This window comes from Rhynchophorus ferrugineus, unplaced genomic scaffold (genome assembly GCF_030347505.1).
Source record: "Rhynchophorus ferrugineus isolate W39M unplaced genomic scaffold, kcgeb_rfMv2 rfM5, whole genome shotgun sequence".
Classification (NCBI taxonomy): Eukaryota; Metazoa; Arthropoda; class Insecta; order Coleoptera; family Curculionidae; genus Rhynchophorus; species Rhynchophorus ferrugineus.
The window spans coordinates 23,088,428-23,109,358 of NW_027472584.1; the positions used below are offsets into that span (position 1 = coordinate 23,088,428).

General features: G+C 31.4%; 2 protein-coding genes and 4 long non-coding RNA genes across 6 annotated transcripts; 3 read left to right on the forward strand and 3 right to left on the reverse strand.

Annotated features, from left to right (window-relative positions):
* The first annotated feature begins 4,331 nt into the window (after nucleotides 1–4,331).
* LOC143197393 (uncharacterized) lies at nucleotides 4,332–15,517 on the forward strand. Its single transcript, XR_013005996.1, has 10 exons — nucleotides 4,332–4,597; nucleotides 4,664–5,028; nucleotides 5,118–5,261; nucleotides 13,435–13,698; nucleotides 14,021–14,316; nucleotides 14,377–14,545; nucleotides 14,723–14,845; nucleotides 14,906–15,004; nucleotides 15,069–15,243; nucleotides 15,303–15,517. It is a non-coding gene; the product is annotated as an uncharacterized LOC143197393 (long non-coding RNA).
* LOC143197392 (uncharacterized) lies at nucleotides 6,753–7,387 on the reverse strand. Its single transcript, XM_076405775.1, has 3 exons — nucleotides 7,227–7,387; nucleotides 7,012–7,149; nucleotides 6,753–6,957 (listed from the first exon to the last, which is right to left on the reverse strand). The coding sequence occupies exons 1-3, from the start codon at nucleotides 7,354–7,356 to the stop codon at nucleotides 6,899–6,901; spliced, it is 327 nt and encodes a 108-aa protein (XP_076261890.1). The 5' UTR covers nucleotides 7,357–7,387; the 3' UTR covers nucleotides 6,753–6,898.
* LOC143197356 (uncharacterized) lies at nucleotides 10,332–12,969 on the reverse strand. The gene is made up of 7 exons (XM_076405742.1): nucleotides 12,750–12,969; nucleotides 12,567–12,698; nucleotides 12,288–12,500; nucleotides 12,086–12,235; nucleotides 11,891–12,016; nucleotides 10,606–11,816; nucleotides 10,332–10,547 (listed from the first exon to the last, which is right to left on the reverse strand). The coding sequence occupies exons 1-6, from the start codon at nucleotides 12,967–12,969 to the stop codon at nucleotides 11,560–11,562; spliced, it is 1,098 nt and encodes a 365-aa protein (XP_076261857.1). The 3' UTR covers nucleotides 10,332–10,547; nucleotides 10,606–11,559.
* On the reverse strand, nucleotides 13,006–13,352 carry LOC143197357 (uncharacterized). The gene is made up of 3 exons (XR_013005988.1): nucleotides 13,328–13,352; nucleotides 13,177–13,283; nucleotides 13,006–13,113 (listed from the first exon to the last, which is right to left on the reverse strand). It is a non-coding gene; the product is annotated as an uncharacterized LOC143197357 (long non-coding RNA).
* A 1,631-nt stretch (nucleotides 15,518–17,148) lies between the features above and the next one.
* On the forward strand, nucleotides 17,149–17,662 carry LOC143197395 (uncharacterized). The gene is made up of 3 exons (XR_013005998.1): nucleotides 17,149–17,287; nucleotides 17,354–17,468; nucleotides 17,523–17,662. It is a non-coding gene; the product is annotated as an uncharacterized LOC143197395 (long non-coding RNA).
* Nucleotides 17,663–18,036: 374 nt separating this feature from the next.
* On the forward strand, nucleotides 18,037–18,451 carry LOC143197394 (uncharacterized). Its single transcript, XR_013005997.1, has 2 exons — nucleotides 18,037–18,176; nucleotides 18,236–18,451. It is a non-coding gene; the product is annotated as an uncharacterized LOC143197394 (long non-coding RNA).
* The last annotated feature ends 2,480 nt before the right edge of the window (nucleotides 18,452–20,931 follow it).

A 20,931-nucleotide genomic window follows, 5' to 3' on the forward strand; every position in this document is an offset into this window, starting at 1 on the left:
CATCATCTTCTGACATCACGAAAAATAAAACCGTCGAATCGTGCATTTGACTGAAAGTTGGCCACCGAAAAAAATATCGATATTTCGATATCTTTTTATAATAATTTATTTTAAAAAAATTTTATTTAAAAAAAATTGATATATCGTTTTCGATTTTTTAAAAATATCGATATATCGAAAAAAAATATCGATATATTTTTTGGAATAAATATAAAAAATATCGAGCCGGCTTGGTGGCGCAGTGGTAACGATGATGAGCCGGTCCTCCTACTGTTGTGATAGCCGCGGGTGCGAATCCTTCTGGGACATCGTCGTAAATGTATGTTTATGATTGTTTAATATTTGTGAATGTTCTAGGCAAGAGTGTAAAATCCGACAAGGAAAATGATCCCAGTCACGCCAGTAACCAGGCTGCCGGTATGACCGGATGTCTGTAAGCTTAATGCTGAGGACCATGGTTCGGAGCCCACGTTAAACTTAAGGCATAGTTCAGATAAACCCATAGTTGGTAAAAGGAGACTTTAAAATATATATATATATATATATATATATATATATATATATATATATATATAAAAATATAGATATTTTACAAAAAATATATCGATATTTTATAGAAAACTAAAAATTGTGAAATATTAGCCAAGGAAATATATATTTATTTTCTACATAATTTAAAAAGCAGTGATATTTTTGATGGGCCTTTAAAATAAATACCAAAATTCAATTAAACATTTAAAATTAAGTACCAATTTTAGAGGTTTACTAAAACTTATATTTAATTTATTTTGAAAAAATATCCAAAAACATGGACTAAAAAAATCGATGTCGGCCGAAAATATCGATATTTTTTTCAGAAAATATCGATATATCGATATTTTTTCTGTTTCCCTAGAAAGAAGTAATTACTAGTATTGGGAACTATCGCTGAAATCGACTATCGGTTGTTTTTAATTGACTACTTTTACTATCGACTGTTTCAGTTGCTATTTTCGGTCTGACTGATTTTATTACTATTTACCATCGACTGTTTCAGTCGTGTACTTTCAGTTACTATTTTTGTTTCTTCTTTAAATTAAATCTTTAAATTTAAATTAAATCTAAAATTTAATCTTCTTAAAATTTAGCCAATTTATTCTTATATAGATTTATATGTAATATATATAGTTTTATGATGTTTTTGGTAGTTTGCTTGTAAACAACAATATATTTTACATCAATATAGCAGCATTTTGGAACAATATTTTTTAAGATTGTTGATGTAATATGGTAAAAAGATTCAAACTGTGAATGATAAATAGTAAAATACTTTTGACCATAAAAACGGCAATAATAGGTAATATTTCAATTATTCTCTCGATGTTTGTTAAAAAATATTTCAGCTCAATAATAAATAAAGCATTTACTTTATTTAAAAAAGCTCTAGTAGGTATTGTGCGGTCATTTTTAATTAAATCATGAATTAGTTATTTTCTATCTTATTTCTATTTCATATCTATCTCTCATTTTGTATCTTTTCTATGATCAGGTATGTTTAATTTTTATTTAGTATTTATGGTTATTGTACATCTTTATTTTTATAGTTTTATAGTAGTTTTATATTATAGTATATTATTTGAAAATAACAATTAATATATTAAAATAGCATAAAACATTTGTGGGGTATTATCCATTCCATAGAAAAGTGCTATTCCTTTTTACAGATCCACAGAACATTCAAATATACAAGTAATTCTACTTCATTTAAAATGAATTTATTAATTGCATGTTAATAGTATTCAATAACTCCTTTTTTCCTTTCCTTTTAAAGTCTGTACATGAAGGAATATGTACATCTCCGTCTAGTTTATACTACCGTTGGAAAATATAAGCACATACAAAATTAACTGCTCCAAGCAATTATCTCCGTCCTCTCACAATTTATACAGCAAAGAGTTTGTACATCTTCGTCTGACATCACGAATTAAAAAAATAGTCCAACCGTGCATTTGACTGAAAATTGTAATTACTATTTTCAGTAATTACTAGCAATTATTATTTTCACTCGCTAATCTTTTGACTATCGACTATTTCGACTTTTTGCGACTATCCACTGTATCGATTGTTTTCAGTCGATCGTTCGCAGCGCTAGTAGTTACTATTATCAATTGCTAGTTTTTTAACTACAGATTGTTTCAACTACTTTCAATTGATAGCATAGGTTATATTATTATAGTATTACTTTATGGTTGATAGTTTCCGAGGTTAGCCATAAGTAGTGTTATTAATTCCTGCCCGTCCCGGATGATAAGCGATTTGTAACAGGTTATGGGGCCAGATTTTTCGGTACAAATGGGATGAAGAGGGGGCTGAAGTAGAGTTCCGGGGAATGGAGGACTACCAATAACTCTGGATCCCATGTTTCTCCCATGTTATATGTATATATATATGTAGAAGTATGTAGAAGAGTTTCATAACCCAGCTGTGTATTATTTACAAGAATCAGTGAAGCATTCGAAAATTAGAACCCTAGAGTCCAGAATTACAGGACTTGGAAAGCACTAGTGTACTAGAAATATGGTGTCCAACAGAGCTACATGTAGGATAAGAATTTATTGAAAGCAACAAAGAAGAGTTTAGTTACAAAGTATTAGAATTTGGATATAAATATCATTTCAACTGAACTGAAAGATAAAGCAAATTGATGTCCCAACAGCATTTTTAAAAGATACAATTGATAAGGATATCTACATTAAGAAACTAGATGGTCTAGATACTAAAACAAAATATTTCAAATTAAATTGTGCATTGTATGGATTGAGAAATGCACCTCAATGCTGCAACACGAAATTCAATGAGGTAATGAACAAGCTGAATTTTAAAACATCAGTGTATGGCTATTGCCTGTACACAAAAGATAATGTTCATCTTGTTATTTTAGTTCATCACACATTAATAATAAGACCTGAAGAGAAGACAATGTGAATTTGATGCAACATCTGTACGAAATATTCAAAGTAAGGAAGATCACTAAAGTAAGATGATTTTAACAAACACATAATTTAATGACTGCTTAAGAAATTCGACATGGAAGATTGTAACACTGACTGAAATTAATATTAACATCAGCAAAAATGGAAAAATAATTTAAAGTGTACTATACTGAAGGTTAAAATGAAGTCTTGTACTTTTTGTTAGTTACGAGATCAGATATTACATGCAGTACTTCATATCTAAACAAACATTTGATAAACCAATGGAAAGTCGATAAAAAAATACTTGAAAACCCAAAATGTATTAAGAGACCATGAACTAATGTAAGGATGATAGTGAACTTGAAGGAGCAAGTTATGAAGACTGGGTTGGTGACCAACTAGTATGAAACCTCAATGTTACCAAAAGACGATGGACTAATGTAAGGCAATAGTGGACTTGAACAAGAAAGTTATGAAGACTGGGGTAGTGACCAACTAGAAAAAGTTTTGATGGATTCACACCATTTCATAAAGGCAACCCAGTGGCATGGAATAAATTCATCGAAGGCAAATTCATATGTAGGTTTGACAGCCCGATGTAAATAAAGTTTCTCTTTTGTTCAAAGTCATAAGTGGTGGTATTAATTCCGTCCCGAACCATAAGTGAACATTTATTACTAGGGGTGTCGACCATTGAGAAAAATATGGACACCTTTTTGAAACATATGTTGATATTTTAATAAACTCTTTAAATTAAGTAATTAAAATTAAATACCCATTTAAAAAATATAAAAATTTTAAATGGATTTTTATAATGCTCAAGAAATATAATTAATGCGTTTGGGATCTTTAGTGACATAAAATTACATTAGGGGCTCTGACACCAACGATACATCATAGAATGTCTAATTACAAAACAAAATTATTAAAACAGTGTATAAATAAGACCTGTATCAACACAAACCGTAGACAACCAAAACAACTACGTCACATACTGATTTGATTGATTCATTATTTCCAACATCAATATCCAATCATTTTTTGCAGAATTAATTTTTATTTTTGGTAAAGTAAATACATAGAATAATCATAAAGTGGTTTTTAAAAAATAGTCATAGCATCGAACCTCATAAAGATCTTTAATGTATTGCTTGCCGCAATTTGTACATTCGTTTTATATATTGGAAATATTTATATTGTATTGTGTAGCTGCACTGAATCATAATATAGACATTTGAACTAAAATCTTTAAAGAAAATAAACATAATTTTGGAGTAACCTAAAAAAGAATGTACATATCTTGATGTTCTATTCAAAATTAATAAAAGGCAGTGAGCAGTTAAAAATAAATATAATTTAATACTGTTGTTTCAGAGTAAAGTGTTAGCCTGGAAAGCATCCAAGTATGAAGGATGTAGAACATCCCTTTATACTCAGAATAATATAGGATTTAAATAGAGTAAAGATAACCCACGAAGATAGTACTTTCAGTCATTGTTTTTAAAAGCATATAATAAAATCAAGGAAGACTTATTATTTCAATTAGTCTATTTAGATGAGGCGTGGATATTTCATAATGGGACATCGGGTTACTCATAGCAAGATGATAATAGTGTTAAGACAATAAAAGTTGATAGAAAAATGTAAATGTTGTAATAATAATTTATTCGGTTTTATTAGTCATAACATTTATTAATACTTCATTGCAGATATATTGTTCTTCATGTTGGAGACGGCGATGGAGTTGATATGAAGTGTAGCAAAGAATAATTACATTAGATATTTTAATCGAGAAGGATATACAAGTGAGAACTGCCTGGATATGGAGAAGAAAGCATTGTCTACAATAACAACTTCAGTTTTCATGAACTCGATCAGGCACATTGCAAAATATATTGACAAATGGTGGAATCATGAACAAGTGTTAGATTGGAAATTACAACACCTTAATTATTTGATTAACTTAGCTTAGTTATTAAGTAGCAATTACAAGAGTGACAGTAAATGAACATGGGATTATGACTCAATGTTTCCAATTACCAATACAGGGTGATGAGAATTGAAATAACTAAAGGTGAGTATATAGTTAATAAATGATAACTGTAGGAACTCATATCGTAGAGTGTGAAAGATTTATGTGTATAGATGTTTGTAATTTTTCAGATTGTAAAATTTGTGAGGAGAGAAGGAATACTAACTGTTTTGCAGATATGGCAAACGTATAAGGGAGAATGTAGTGATCAAATCTAGTTTTATCAACGAAGTTGTACACACTGCACCGAAGGAAACATGACTTAAACATACAAGGTAAATACTCTCTCTAATGAAAGCAAAATACATTACGTGGATGTACAACTGTTAATTAGGGGGATTGGGCCTCCTGTATGTAATACTCCCTTGTATGTGGTGTGGAAAAGAGATAAATGTAAATATAATAAAACACAACCCTAACCTACAAACTCTTACAGCTGTATAATTAATTGTTGTTTAAGTCCTTCGATAACATTTACATTAAAATACTATAATGTTAAAATAAATTACATTTGATAACATTTCTGTTTCATTATTTTGTTTAAACTAGAATTTTATGTTATGGTGGGTACAGATCTTAACATTGGGTTTTAGCGGATTCGGCGCATTGATTAAAAAGAAAATGCAAAACGTAGCCTGATTCTTTGCGCACGCGTGGTTTTCTGTGAATGCGCCGACTCAGTTCAGGCCTGCTGTATCCACCATTAGAGCCAAAATGAACTAAAATGTTATCAGTTTAGATGCAAGCTCGCATCATGAGTTCACTGTTTTATTAATCGAACTTATAACCTATTATTTACCTTCAGTGGGTTCTCGGTTGCTAGTTCCTGGTTCATCATCCATGTAGATACAATTTTGAGAATCTAGTTGGTATTCTAAGAACCAAATTCAGAAATAAAATAACTTGTCTGTTCATTAACCGTTGTTATATATTACCTGGTATGGAGTTTACAGCTCCTACATGTTCGATATCTGCTATCTCTATAATTGGGATGGGAGCTCCAGGTTTCTCCGTAGTCTTGTTCAATTTTAGCTGCTGTCTGATATAGTTTCCAAGTGTGAATTTTCTCCCTAAAATTTCATTTCATTAGTTTTACGTCTAATATATATATATTTATCTATCATCACATACTATATGCTCGATTTCTCATATAAACGAAGTATAAGCGTCTGCTTCTGATTTTATCTTGGGTATTCATTTTTCTCCATTCTTTCTTATTTAGTGACTTCTTCAATATAAAATCGAGTTGTTCAACTCTGAGTAAATGCATATTTCTACCCTTTACACAATTCTTAATCGGATGCATTTTAATATAGAAATTTATCACAAATTGCAAGAGAACCAATAGACCGTTACTGTAACTTCAAACTGCCGAACTAATATAATATAAATGACATCCGTCCAATGACGTCACTCGAATTAGATATTTGAATGTGGTGAAATTTTGATAAATACCCTTATTTTGTATGATATTGTTAGATTTTTTTCGTTAAATAATACATGAAACAACCTTTTTTAACACAGCACAACAGTTTTTTTAAAGGATTAAGAAATCAACAAGATGGTTTCTCTTGTCTTGCGCTTCCTCCACCATTTCATCAAAAGTGGTTATTCAAACTCACCCTTTACGTGTATGTATATAATATTTACACTATACAAAACGATATCTTCCAATATTTTTATTTCTACCATGGTTATCTTATTGATACTGAAGTACAATCTTGTTGTAATGATATATAAAAACCAAAACTATAAAATTAGTTGAAACTTTATTTAACTATTTCAGAACGATAAACTAATACATGATTTATAAGTATACAAGTAAAAATTAAAAGTTACTTAAATTATGAACAGAAAGTTATTAAACTTATACTAGAAATTACAAAAACAATCAAAACATCTCTCAGATGCTTTAATCCTCATCTGAGTCTGAATCTGAATCACTGCCGTTTGTAAAGTTTCGACGTCGCCCTGGAACAAGAAATAATTTAATATTATATTGAAAAATGTCGTTCGAATATTTACCCCGTCTGTCGGTCTCCATGGGTTGTCCTGCAAGATCGCTGGTGGAAGGGGTACTGTCCGTCTCCAGGCTGTCAGTATCCTCAGCGTACCATGACACGCCGGCAGATGGATCATCCAGGAGAAACTCATAGTATGGTTCTAAATGGTAGAAAAGAATTTTGTTTGTAAAGATATTATCTCTAGGGGTTAGATTAGATGATATAACAACACTTTACCACTTGAAGTTACTGAGCGATCGTCAGCGGTACTAGGTGGGCGTTGTTGATGCCTAGGCAGCCTGAGGTCATTAAAAGAATTTATTTGTGCCATAAGTAGCTGGCGGTCTTCCTCGAACTCATTGAGCATCTGTAATTCAGCTCGAATATATTGCGACACACTAAATCTCTCGCCTAAATAAATTAATTATATATCAAATCTGTAATAAACGTGTTAGATATACTTACGATCACTGCTCGCGAGATATCGTAGTAGCAAATATTTGCTCTGGACTTTACTAACTTCCGACATAGTTAACCAAACACTTGGAGTAAAAATAGCGCGTAAAATAGTCTCAACATGAGACTTATTTAACAAATGGATGTTTTCCATGGTTATATCAGATAAATCCATATCCATTTTTAGTTTTTATGCGAGACAATAAGCAATGCGAGAAAAGCGACGACAAGAACTAACTGACAAATATAAAAAAATGGCAACCGTCAAATATAACATAAATCAACTTAAATTTTATTTGTTATTCAAATACTCACTAAAATCCAAAAGAGTTTTACTGTTTAGTGTATTAACTATATATTTACAAATTTTGTTGTTCGTTTACAAATGTTTTCTTTAATAAAATTAAAAGAAAATATTTTTAGTTGCTCAATTGATAATCACGCGACTTTTCACCGATGATTCCGGAAGTTCACGGCAACACTGGTTGTCTATTTTTGAGGTTATATTTCTATGAAACACTAATGCAGTATTAAGATTTAATTTTTATTGAATTATTATTTTTTTGAATTTACTTATCTCCATTAAAACTTTTATGTTTATAAGATTAGAGTTGTAATTAAACAAACCAGTTAGGCGAGAGGATGCCTACTGTTGCTATAGTCGCGGTTTCGATTCCTGCTGGAGTATGGTCTTAAATTTATGTTTCTGATTGCCCTAGACAAGATTGTAAAATCCGGAAAGGAAAATTATCCCAATCACGCCAGTAACCAGGCTGGGTAAGACCGGATGTCTTCTGAGCTTACTTTTAAAGTTGATCACTCGCCAGTCGGGAGACTTAATGCCGAGGGCCGTGGTTTGAAGCCCACGTTAAACAGTAGGTCCAGCCCAGATAAACGCTCGTTGGTAAAAAGGAGACTTTAAAATATATAAAAAAAAATCAGTTATTTTCGACTTGCTTTTATTTGAAACTGAACAGAACATTATAAAAGTCTCTAGAACAAGATTTTAAATATTAAATAATATTATAAACTGTTATTAAATTAACAAACTTAAGTAATTAGGTATATCCTTATTTGCCTTACAACGCCTTACATCTTGGACGCTGGACATTTTCTTAGCGGAAGGATGGTGTTACGACAATAGAGGTTGAGGAACATCACTTAAAACTATCTTAATTTACTATAACTTAAAATAACTTTTTTACTACATAAACTCAAACTGCTTAAACAAAAACAAAAAACAGTATTAATTAAAACTCTTAATCTACTCTATCTACAATTTAACATAACAGTTTTGTCTAGCAAAATAAAATCTTGGTATTGATAGTATCAATATAGTATACAATATCTCTAAATGCTCAATTTGCCAAAAATGGAAATTGCAGATTGAGTAGATCAAGAAAGCTTCCCTAACTAACTAGGTTCTTGAAATATTGACTTGAAATTTTCCTCAGTAATCAATGTTACAAATATAACCTAGAATATTATATAACGGAACTTATAGTAAATATGAATGAAAATATAACATTCAAAGTTCGATCGTCCTAAGTATCTTACTTAGTATAATGATCTTAGTCTGATCTTCTTCTTCTTCTTCGTTCCTTATAAATTATATTTATCCACCTCTTGTTGTATGTTGAGACTTGTTAGTGTTCGCTTAACCTTTGGTGAAACTCCACTGGGTTTCTGTTCCATCTTCTTAAGCATCTCAAATAATGAACACCATTTTCATCTCTATATTCTTCCTTTATTGATTGTTCTATATTTAGAGCTATATAAATTGAAAATGTTAAGAATGCTGAAGATGTTAACTTTTACCATTATCTCACCTTATCGCTATTGTTTATATATCTTCCAACCCTTGCTGTATGTTAAGTCTTGTGAGGGTTGGCTTTATTTCTGGTGAATCTCCACTGGGCTTTTGTTCGATCTTCTTAAGCATCTCAAATGATGAACACCATTTTCTTCTTTATACTCTTCCTTTATTGAATGCTCTATATTTAGAGCTATATAAATTGAAAATGTATGTTATAAATTATTTCCTCAATATAATAAAAAACTTACCATCAGAAAGATAGATGTTAACATTTACCATTCTCTCAACTTATTGCTATTGTTTATATATCTTCCAACCCTTGCTGTACGTTAAGTCTTGTGAGGGTTGGCTTTATTTCTGGTGAATCTCCACTGGGTTTTTGTTTGATCTTCTTAAGCATCTCAAATGATGAACACCATTTTCTTCTTTATACTCTTCCTTTATTGAATGCTCTATATTTAGAGCTATATAAATTGAAAATGTATGTTATAAATTATTTCCTCAATATAATAAAAAACTTACCATCAGAAAGATAGATGTTAACATTTACCATTCTCTCAACTTATTGCTATTGTTTATATATCTTCCAACCCTTGCTGTACGTTAAGTCTTGTGAGGGTTGGCTTTATTTCTGGTGAATCTCCACTGGGCTTTTGTTCGATCTTCTTAAGCATCTCAAATGATGAACACCATTTTCTTCTTCATACTCTTCCTTTATTGAATGCTCTATATTTAGAGCTATATAAATTGAAAATGTATGTTATAAATTATTTCCTCAATATAATAAAAAACTTACCATCAGAAAGATAGATGTTAACATTTACCATTCTCTCAACTTATTGCTATTGTTTATATATCTTCCAACCCTTGCTGTACGTTAAGTCTTGTGAGGGTTGGCTTTATTTCTGGTGAATCTCCACTGGGTTTTTGTTTGATCTTCTTAAGCATCTCAAATGATGAACACCATTTTCTTCTTTATACTCTTCCTTTATTGAATGCTCTATATTTAGAGCTATATAAATTGAAAATGTATGTTATAAATTATTTTCTCAATATAATAAAAAACTTACCATCAGAAAGATAGATGTTAACTTTTACCATTCTCTCAACTTATTGCTATTGTTTATATATCTTCCAACCCTTGCTGTACGTTAAGTCTTGTGAGGGTTGGCTTTATTTCTGGTGAATCTCTACTGGGTTTTTGTTCGATCTTCTTAAGCATCTCAAATGATGAACACCATTTTCTTCTTTATACTCTTCCTTTATTGAATGCTCTATATTTAGAGCTATATAAAGTGAAAATGTATGTTATTAACTATTTCCTTAACACAATATAAATCTTACCACCAGTAGGTTTAGATTAGTAACTTTTATCACTGTATCAAGTGATCTTTATTTTTTATAGTTTTCCAACTGTCGCTCTATCTTAATACAAGTTGTTGCTATCTCGATTTCTTTGATGACACTCTTGTTGGGGTTTACTTTTTCTTTAAGTTGTGGTTGACCTCATCAACCCAACTTAAGTTGTTATAATTTATGAAGGATATTCTTTGATTTTAGATGTTCAAGGCAAAGGAGATATTTTATATTTTCTAAATGCTGGAATAAAATATATATGTATTGTATCAATATGTATGTTAAATGTAACTTGAGTTTTAATATGTAACTTTAACATTTCTATACTATACCTTATCTATTATTTTCCCTAACTATAAACATAAATAAATGAACATCAAAACGGTATAAATTAAAGGGAATATTAAAAAATATTTAACAGTGCCAAGTTTTGGTCTTCATTTTGTCAATGACTTCTTGAATATGAATGCTCTATATCTTTGGTTTGGTTTGGTTGGCACAGCTTTACTGTGCTCTATCTTATTAATGGATCTTCTTAAGATTCTTATACAAGCAGCATTTTCCTTGAATGTTGTTTCTTTACTGAACGTTTTATCTTAAAACCTAATTAAATTTTAAAAGTGTTGTTAGAAATTTTTATTTAACGTTTTAAGAATTTACCTTCAAAAAGTTTGGTTTTTGTTTACTATACATCCAATATCTTTGGTATTATCTCAGTTACTTCTGATATCTTCATTCATTGCTTCATTATATTAGTTGTCAGTTTTATAGACCTCCCGTTGGTTTAACCTTACCTTATTTAAGATTATTATAAAATTACAAACTAAACTAATAATTATGCTATATAAACTCTACTTTCCCATTTTACAATGACTGCCATCCTTCACTAATTCTATTATTAATATTTAAAACTATAAAATTATATTAACGATCAAACTTAATTTATTTCTTTGGAAATAGACTGGAAATTTTCTTCTTAACGATATGAGTAACACTGGTGGGTTTTTGAAGGGCATTGTCAGCATTACCATGGTCGGTGTCATCATCATCATCACCGTTACCCTCGTTCTCATCATCTTCATCCACCTCGTCGTCATCATCTTCATCCACCTCGTCGTTATCTTCTTCTTCTTCTCCATTTTCTTCTTCTTCTTCATTATCATCGGTGGAAGATTCTGACTTAGATGCGGATTCCTTAACTAAAGAAAATGTCGAAATTATATAACAACTTTATTATATGTTGTTATTATAGAACAGTAAGGAAATAAATTACCGGTGTCCGTTTCAGATTTTTCACTTGATTCGTATTCTTCTTCAGTTTCGGGTATCGAAGGTAAAATCATTATTCTATCTCTTCTAGATCTTGCCAAAGCTCGCATATGATGTAGATTGATGAAACCTAATGATTATTTAGAGACATATTTTAGAGAAATGTTTAAATTACTGGCAATAATAATAAATACTATACCTTGTCTACTTTCCTCTCTAGTTAACGGGATTATATCTGTTCTTTTGGCAATATCTGTGTCGCCTAACGCACGATGAACATCAGCTTCCACAGCTGGTGTATCTTCAGGAACATGCTCTCTTAGGAATTCGCCTAATGTATATCTCTTGCCTGCAAATATGTGTGAGGTAATTTTAATTTAATATTAATGAAAACGCCTTACGATATTGTTCATTTTGGATATAAGTAAAAAATAGGTTTTTTAAGTGGATTCGATGTTCTGGTGTGGCATTTGACCACTGTTCTTCAGTGAAATAGGAGCGGAGAACATTTAATATATCAAGATTACTGAGTTGGTGAACATTTTCAGGGTTAATTGTATTTAAGTTTAATTTTGGACGTTGAAGATATGACTTCTTGCCTTTCCTCTTTAGTACTACGAAAACAAAAATATATACGGATTACAATCTTGGAAGGAACACAAAGAAATCTTTAAGTTTACTCGTAATATTTGTCTTCTTGATTGCGCCACTTGTTGAAGGTACAGGTTCTGGTTTTTTGGTCTCTACGGGCTTTGGTTGGACCTTTTTAAGTATCTTATATGGTCCTTCTTCCTTTACTGGGCGGCTTGTTTCTAGGCATAATTGTGTTATAACGTATTTCGTAAAAACAATTAGGGCTTTACCTTCAGGTTTAGATTGACTGGCAGACGGTTTGTTGCTTTTTGCTGTTGTGCTGGTAGAAGGCTGTATGGCGAGCCTTCTACCGCGTTCTCTCAGATTCACTTGGAGTTGACGAAATTCTCTTAACTGTTCTTCTCTTTGTATCGATTGTTCTCTTCTGATTGATTGCTCAATTGCGAATCTTCTATCTGAAATAATATTAAGTATTATTCGACTTGACATATTACTTCTGGGTTTCCGTACTTATTTCTAATTGTCTTAATTCCTTTTCTTCACAAGTCCTGCAGTGGACGTCCTCAGATGGATCAACTCTACGTAGACGGTATGGGCCGGATCTTTGTCCCCTTTGACCACCGTGTCTTCGTCCTACAAATAAAAAATATCGATATTTTGTATTAGTATTTAATGGAACTATTATAACGAATGTACCTCTGGTTGGCCTAATATGTTGTTCCTGTCGTCTACTAATATGAGTAGAAGCGACTGAAGCTGTAACTGTACGCGTTCCTTCAGAACTGCTATCTCGTTCTGCTGATCTACCCCTACTACCTGTTGGGTATGGTCTTGCGGCCCTTCTGGCTTGATGCCTCTGGCCTAATAAACATTAGTGTTAGTAAGAAACAATTTATTATTTAAATGATAAACTCAAATGACGAAAAACTTATTAAGGCCTTCCCACTGTTTTAGGTCGATTTAATATCAAACCAAACCAAAACCAAACTGCCAACAGCTTGGGTGTAAAAAAGCAGGAAAATCAACCAATGAGCCAATCACCTTCGACATGATGAAACTGCTCAGTGAATTTCAAACTGAAATGCGACACTGTTTCAGTCAGTTAGCAAACAGGGTAGAAAAATTATAAAAATACCAAAACAAGTTAAAGAAAAACAAAAATGAGCAATTCGTTCTTAAGAATTATAACTTGGAACGCAAACGGACTAAACCAAAGAGGTAACTATAGTCTATTTAAAATAGCAGTGAACTTAAGTCATATCAATTTAAGACCTCACTACGTCACGAAGTTGCTGAATTTAACTTTGACTTTTAGTTTATTTTAGATTTTATATATTACAACATTTTAATGCAAATAAGATAATGGAACAAAAATCTTATAAAGTATAATTTATTTTCACATTATAGTTCAGTGTTCATTGAACTATTTCTGAGAACAAATAACATATAGTCTATCCAAAGTATTTTTGTACATACGCCATTAAGATGTTTAATTTTTATTTTAGAATCAGACAATATTTTTCCTCTCATTTTATTCTAGTTAAAAAGAGACACAACGCTGCGTGATGAATTCAAACGTGTGACCGAAATAGCCTGTCAAAGTCGTCCGATTGTCAAACGTATCCAAAATTCTTCAAAATAATAGTGACAGCAGGTTATGAACCAGCAAACGTTATTTTAATGCTTTGCTTGTTTTGATGAATTTCAAATCGCGGGTTATTATTACTCTGATTGACAATTCGGAAGCCAGACTGAACAGATTGTGTCTCTAAGCAGTTACTTTTAACAGGAACGACATAATGGAGGCCCCTTTTACCAGTAAAATTCATTAGAGAGGTAAGCATTTTTACTGTTATACATTAATTTCCTGCCATTTTATTTGAAAATATTTTTTAGCGTGTTGCAGCTGCATTGAATATTAGCATGGACATGGTCACTGAAATATCTCAAAAAATTAAAAATATTATCTTGAATTCACTGAAAAAAAACCGGCCTCATACGAAGCGGGTGACAAGTTAAGATCAGCTTGATGTCAGTTCTATCAGAAATCAAATATATAAAAACAGTGAGTAGTTTATCAATACAAAATTAATTTAATACAATTATTTCAAAGGTAACTGTTAGTCTGAAAAGGATCGAAGAAGTCAAATGAAAAATCCGGATATTGCTTTTAAAATAATATAATTTTTAAAAGTATATAATAAAATAAAGGAAGACTTATTATTTAAATTTATGTTTTTAGATGAGACATGGATATTTCAGAATGGGACCAGTGTACCAAACCAAACCAATGTATCCAACACTCATGGCAAGATGATAATACAAATAGTGTTATGACAATAAAACTTGATGGAAAAAGATAAATGTTGGAATAACAATTGATTAGGATTTATTAGTTATAACATTTATTCATAATTCATTGCAGATATATTGTACTTCGTGCTGGAAACAGGAATGGTTATTAACACCTTTGGTTTGGATGAACTCGAAAAAACACATTGAAGAATTGACAAATAATGGAACTGTGAACAAATGTTACATAGATTGGAAAATAACAGCTTACTTATTCACTTAAAAACACATTGCAGTTGACAAATGATGGAATTGTGAATAAATGTTAGATAGATTGGAAATTAATAGCTTACTTATTCACTTGAAAGAAACTTTCTAAATATGTTATGATTCATTGCTTATGGTATCATATATCAAAATGTCTTTACAAGGAAACACTCTACCGAAGGACACAAGAACTAAACGTAAAAGGTAAATATGCTTTCTAATGAAAGTAAAATATATTACTTGGATACATAATTGTTAATTAGGTGGATTAGGCCTCCAGGACATACAACTACAAACGCGCCTAGAACTCTAACTCATAAGTGGTATGGAAAAGAATTCAATATAAATATAATCAAACACAACCCCAACCTATAAACAATTATTAATGTGTACTATTATAATTGTAGTTTTAAGTACGTTGACAATATATGCATTAGATTTACTATAATGTTAAAATAAATTATATTTGCTAACAGTATTTTTGTGCAATTGTTTTATTTAGATTAGAATGTTGCTGTACGTCAAAGCCAAACTGTACTAAAACTCGGAGTTGATACGGCAACATTGCGAAGTTTTGACGCCGCAATGGATATAGTATAGATAGAGCTTTCATATAAGAGACTCATTATTCTAAAAAATACATTTCTAGACAGTACACCTCAATGAACATGTTCGATGCGAAGCAGCTCTAATCATAAAACAAAATATACATCACTTCTAACAAGACGATCCAAACTGCTGTACAAACATTAAAAAAAGAGCTGAAATAAACATAGTAGCTATATACTGTCCACCAAGATACAAAATAACACAACAATACAGAGAATTATTTTTTAAATTAGGATCAAGGTTTATTATAGGAGGAAAACTTACATTTTGAAAGGCATCTCATCAAATCAAATACAAATCGAGAGCTTGTCCGAACTATCATCTCAATTTACACGTAATCTGACTAATAAATTTACTAACTGGGACACTTTTAGACTTATAATGCAGAAACAAATCAATTTAAATATAAGACTTAAAAGTATAGACGATTTTGAGCTGCAAACTCGAAATGTAATTGAACACTTTCGGTCTGCTGCAAAAGAAGCTTCCCCGACATCAAGAGAGGAACCAGATTATGAAGTAAATTACGACTTTGAAATTGGGATATTGATAAAAGACAGAGTTAGACAAAAAGCAGAGCAGATTAGCTCAAAGTCAATTATTAATGCTTATCGATACAGAACCAATGAAGAAAAACATGAAAATTAGGTTGCTAAATCTATAAATTGCTACCGGACAACACGCAGGAAATAAAAAGAATGAAGCGAACCAAACCATACGATCTTGTTTAGTGTGTAAGTGTATTCTTAACCTTACCTTAAGTCCATTAGTTTTATTTTAATTTGGGAAATATATATAGTATATTCAAAACAGCAGTGAACCACGTCATCAATATGTGCCTGTCGAAAGTTGTTTTATAGTCGGACAATATTCTTCTTATTTTATTCTATTTAAAAAGGGCCTAAGGGTATGATGTTTGACAAGTTCGAACATGTAATGGAATGAGCCTGTAAAAGTCGTCAACCGTAAAAGTTTGTCAAACATCTGCAAAATTCTTCAAAATATAACTACGAGTTATAAACCGGCAAAAGTTGTATTAATAAATTTCAAATCGCCGCGGTTTTTATTCAAAATATTTTTAGCGTGTTGCAGCTGCACTGAATATTAGTACGCGCAAGGTCAGTAAAATATCTCAAGAAATTAAGAAACAATATAACCTTAGATTCACCAAAAATAAACAGTCTTTATGCGAAATGGGTGATGAATCAAGATCAGCTTGAGGTTAGCTGTATTGGAGATTAAATATACGAAATGTATAAAAGCTGTAAGTAGTTTTTTCAATCGAAATAAAATTTAATACAATTATTTTAAGGGAGAATGAATTATTCTAGAAAGTATCCATAAAGCTGAAAGATATGCAGCGATTTGAGGAGTGTATAACATCCCTTTATACACTGTTGGGTAATATAGGATTTAAGTGGTGTAAAAATAACCCACGAAGGGTTTTAATGGAACTTACTCCAGACATTGCTTTTAAAAGAATACAATTTTTAAAAACATATAACAAAGTCAAGGAGGAATTATTATATCAATTTGTATATTTAGATGGGACATGGATATTACAGAATGGTATATTGGGTCAGTCATGGCAAGATGATAATAAATATAGTGTAAATACAACAAAAGCTGATGGAAAAAGGTAAATAATGTGATGACTATCAAGTAGGTTTTGTTAGTTATAACAATTATTAATAATTCATTGCAGACATATAGTTCTTCATGCAGAATTATTGTTTTCCTTTAAGTCCAAAGGTTAAAGTACATAAAATAAGTTTTGAAGAAACTATTTTAAAGAATGAGGTATTTCAAATTGTTAATCAGTAAATATAAATAAAATATTTAATTGCATTTTATGTTGCAATTTACTTTTTTAGAAATAATCCTGCGAAAAGATACCTCGTAGATCAGATTGCTGAACGTTATGGCCATTGAATATTATGTGTTACTCATTACATATTTAATTCAGTTGAGTTGATATGGGGTATTGCAAAGAATTATTACAACATACATTCAAATCAAGAAGGATATTCATACCAAAACTGTTTGGATGTATGGAAAGGAACATTGTCGACTATAACATCTTCGGTTTGGATGAGCTCCATAAAACATATTGAGAAAGAAATTGAGAAATGGTGGAATTGTGAGCAAGTTTTCGTTAGATAGGAAATAAACGGCTTAGTTATTTACTGGAGTAGTGATTCTGAAAGTGACAGTGACTGAATAAAACTTTATGAAAGTTGGTTTATGATTCAATGCTTTAAATTACCAAGACACGGGTGATGAAAGAGAAAACAACTAAAGGTCACTATATAATTAATATACTTTAATTGTAGGAAATTGTATTATAGAGAAATAATAATGTGTTGCGAATATGGCAAATGTATTAAGGATAATGCAGTGATTGAAAAGTTTTATCACGAAAGATGTATACAGGTAGTAACAGAACAAACTAAGGAGATACGCAGTAATATCAAAATGAGTTTACAAGGAAACATTGCGTCTAAGGAAACAAGAACTAAGTGTTAAAGGTAAATATGCTCTCTAATAGAAGTAAAATACATTACTCAGATATGCAATTGTTAATTAGGTGGATTAGACCTTCGGGGGATACCACTACAAAAAAACGCGCCTAGAACACTACTCATACTATTTTGGACAAGGATTTTAAACAAAGTGTAATGTAAATATAATAAAACCTCTAACCTACACATTATTGTGGGTGTATAATTAATTGTAGTTTTAAGTTCTTCGATAATATATGCATTAGATGTACTATAATGTTAAAATAAATTATATTAGATAACTTTTTGTTTAATTATTTTATCTAGATTGGAATTTTGTTGTATGTCAAAGTTAAATTAACTAAATCCCAGAGTTGATGCAGCAACCGCGACATCAATTCAGATGACGTGGGTTCACTGCTGTTTCAAGTTCAACAGAACAGTAATAATTAATTTGTAAATTAAGATTGTACTAAAACATATCTAATCTAAGATGTAATAAATTTTAAAAAATATTTAAATACCTCAAGAAAAAAAATATATGTGTGTTACCTCTCGTGCTTCTAGGGCTTCTCTGGCGTTGCCAACCGTAAGTCTCACTTCTTGTCAAGTTCCTCATAGGACCTGAACCTTCATAATTCCCGATTTGTTGCTCTCGTCTTAAGGGATGTGGTGAAGCATATCTGTAGCCTACAATATAACAGTTATATACTGTCGAGACAAATTGGAATCAAACTATTATTACCACGCTTGGTTCTGGTAATTAGTCTGTCATCGTACGCGGGATAATTTGGGGCACCTGCTGGTGGTCTTCCAGTTATATCAATGTGGCTGGCATATTCCACGTTATCGCGTCTAGAAAATGGGTAAAGTGTCTCTATTTGGGCTACTGGAATGGGGGTTCTGTGTCGATATTCTATAAATATATTCAATTAAATAAAGCGACCAAATCAATCTCTAAAATATTTGCCTTGGATATTAGTTCCATAGATCATCTGGGCTGATTGATGAGATCCTGTCGCTATGTTCTGTGGTATACTCTCGGCTCTAGGTAATGGTACGTGTTGCCTTTCCCCTCCATTATCGATGTTTTCCTGTGTGCGACCTAATTAATGTTCAATAGTCGTTCTGTATTAGTTTACTCTAAATGTTAACAACGTAAGTTACCTTCACGTTCTTGAGATTGTCCATCTCTGCCTCTTGTCTCAATAGTACTAGCAGTTTCTTCAGCGACATCACCTCTCTCATCCCTTCTGATATCTTGTGACGTAATAGTAGCTTCTGGCTCTTTTCGACAGAAAAAAAAAAGATATAGATATAACTGAAAAAGCCTTTGAAGCTACAAAAGGTATGTTCAGCTATATTCTTAGATGTGGTACAAGACACATATCGACAACAGTCGGCAACGACTAGTAACAAATGTATATAACAATATATATATATAATTTATGCCTTATGTTGAGATGATTTTAAGAAATAATCGTACATTCTTTTCGCATAAGTGAGCGCTATGCTCTTCCCGAGTGCATACGAATAAAAAGAGCCCAGAAAGAGGTGCCTTTTCCGGACAAGTTGTCATAAACGATGGAAATTCACAAAAAATCTTTCAAAATGAATCCCAAGTCCTAATATCGTTAAATATTTAACAAACTCTTAATATAAACAGTGATAAGTTGTATCTTATAACTTACGGCGTCTAGGTCCATAAAATGGCCGACCGATATCTCTGTGGGTAGGAAGGCTGAATCTATCTGGAATGGGCAGGGTGAACTTCAACGTATCTCCTTTAACGAACTGTTCTAACGTGTAATATTGTCCTAATGATAAAAAATATGTAATAATAGTATAGATTATTGATTAAATTATGAAAATTCACTTACTAAATCCTTCGAATTTGATGTAAGCCGAGAACAACAGTGCATAACGGGTTTTATTTAATTCACTCGAATGTTCCCACTCATTTTCCGTAAATAATTGCCGAACGACAGACCTTAACTCCTCAAAAGTTAAGTAATCCACGTTCTCTGCATTTACTTCGCTGATATCCATGATAATTTCGAAGAGCTCGAACAAACACAACCGAACTGACGATGGAGTCAAAAGAAAAGAACGAGATGCGCAATTGTTACCATGGATACCGAGTCAACACCAATGACCGACCTGTTTTGTATGTAATAATTATAAAATTATCGATAATTAACCGCCACAAATTCGTATTTACTGTGAAATAAGGGCTTACGGATCTAATTTTTAAAGTGTTTTCCCTCCAAATTCCCGTTTTAATAATTTGATGAAATAACGCATCAGCCAGCAGGAACTAAAATGTCGTGTTTTAGTTCGAATTTCCGACACCTGCGCTTTGGGGGGGCGCTGTCTACATCTTATTCATAATATCCGATGTTAGAGATTGTCTTTAATTTTAACTTTCTAGTAATTGAAGGAATTTATTATTTCATATTGTCGGGCAAAAAGAACGGGGTATCATACAATAATAAATTGCGTATTTATAAGAAAATATTTTATTAAAGATTCATTACTTTCATAATAAACACAAAATGTAACAAAACAACAAACAAAATTTACAAAATGTAACAACTTAATTGCCTAACGTCTTACGATGATATGTCCTAACGTAGTTTGCAATAGCATCTTCAAATCTTATCTTTCTTTTCTTCTTAATACGAACTCGTGAAATGTGTTTACCATCGAAGGTATATTCATTTCTGGGATACATCATGAATTGTTCCCTTTTCTCCTTCAGAAAGTCTTCCAAACTATAAGC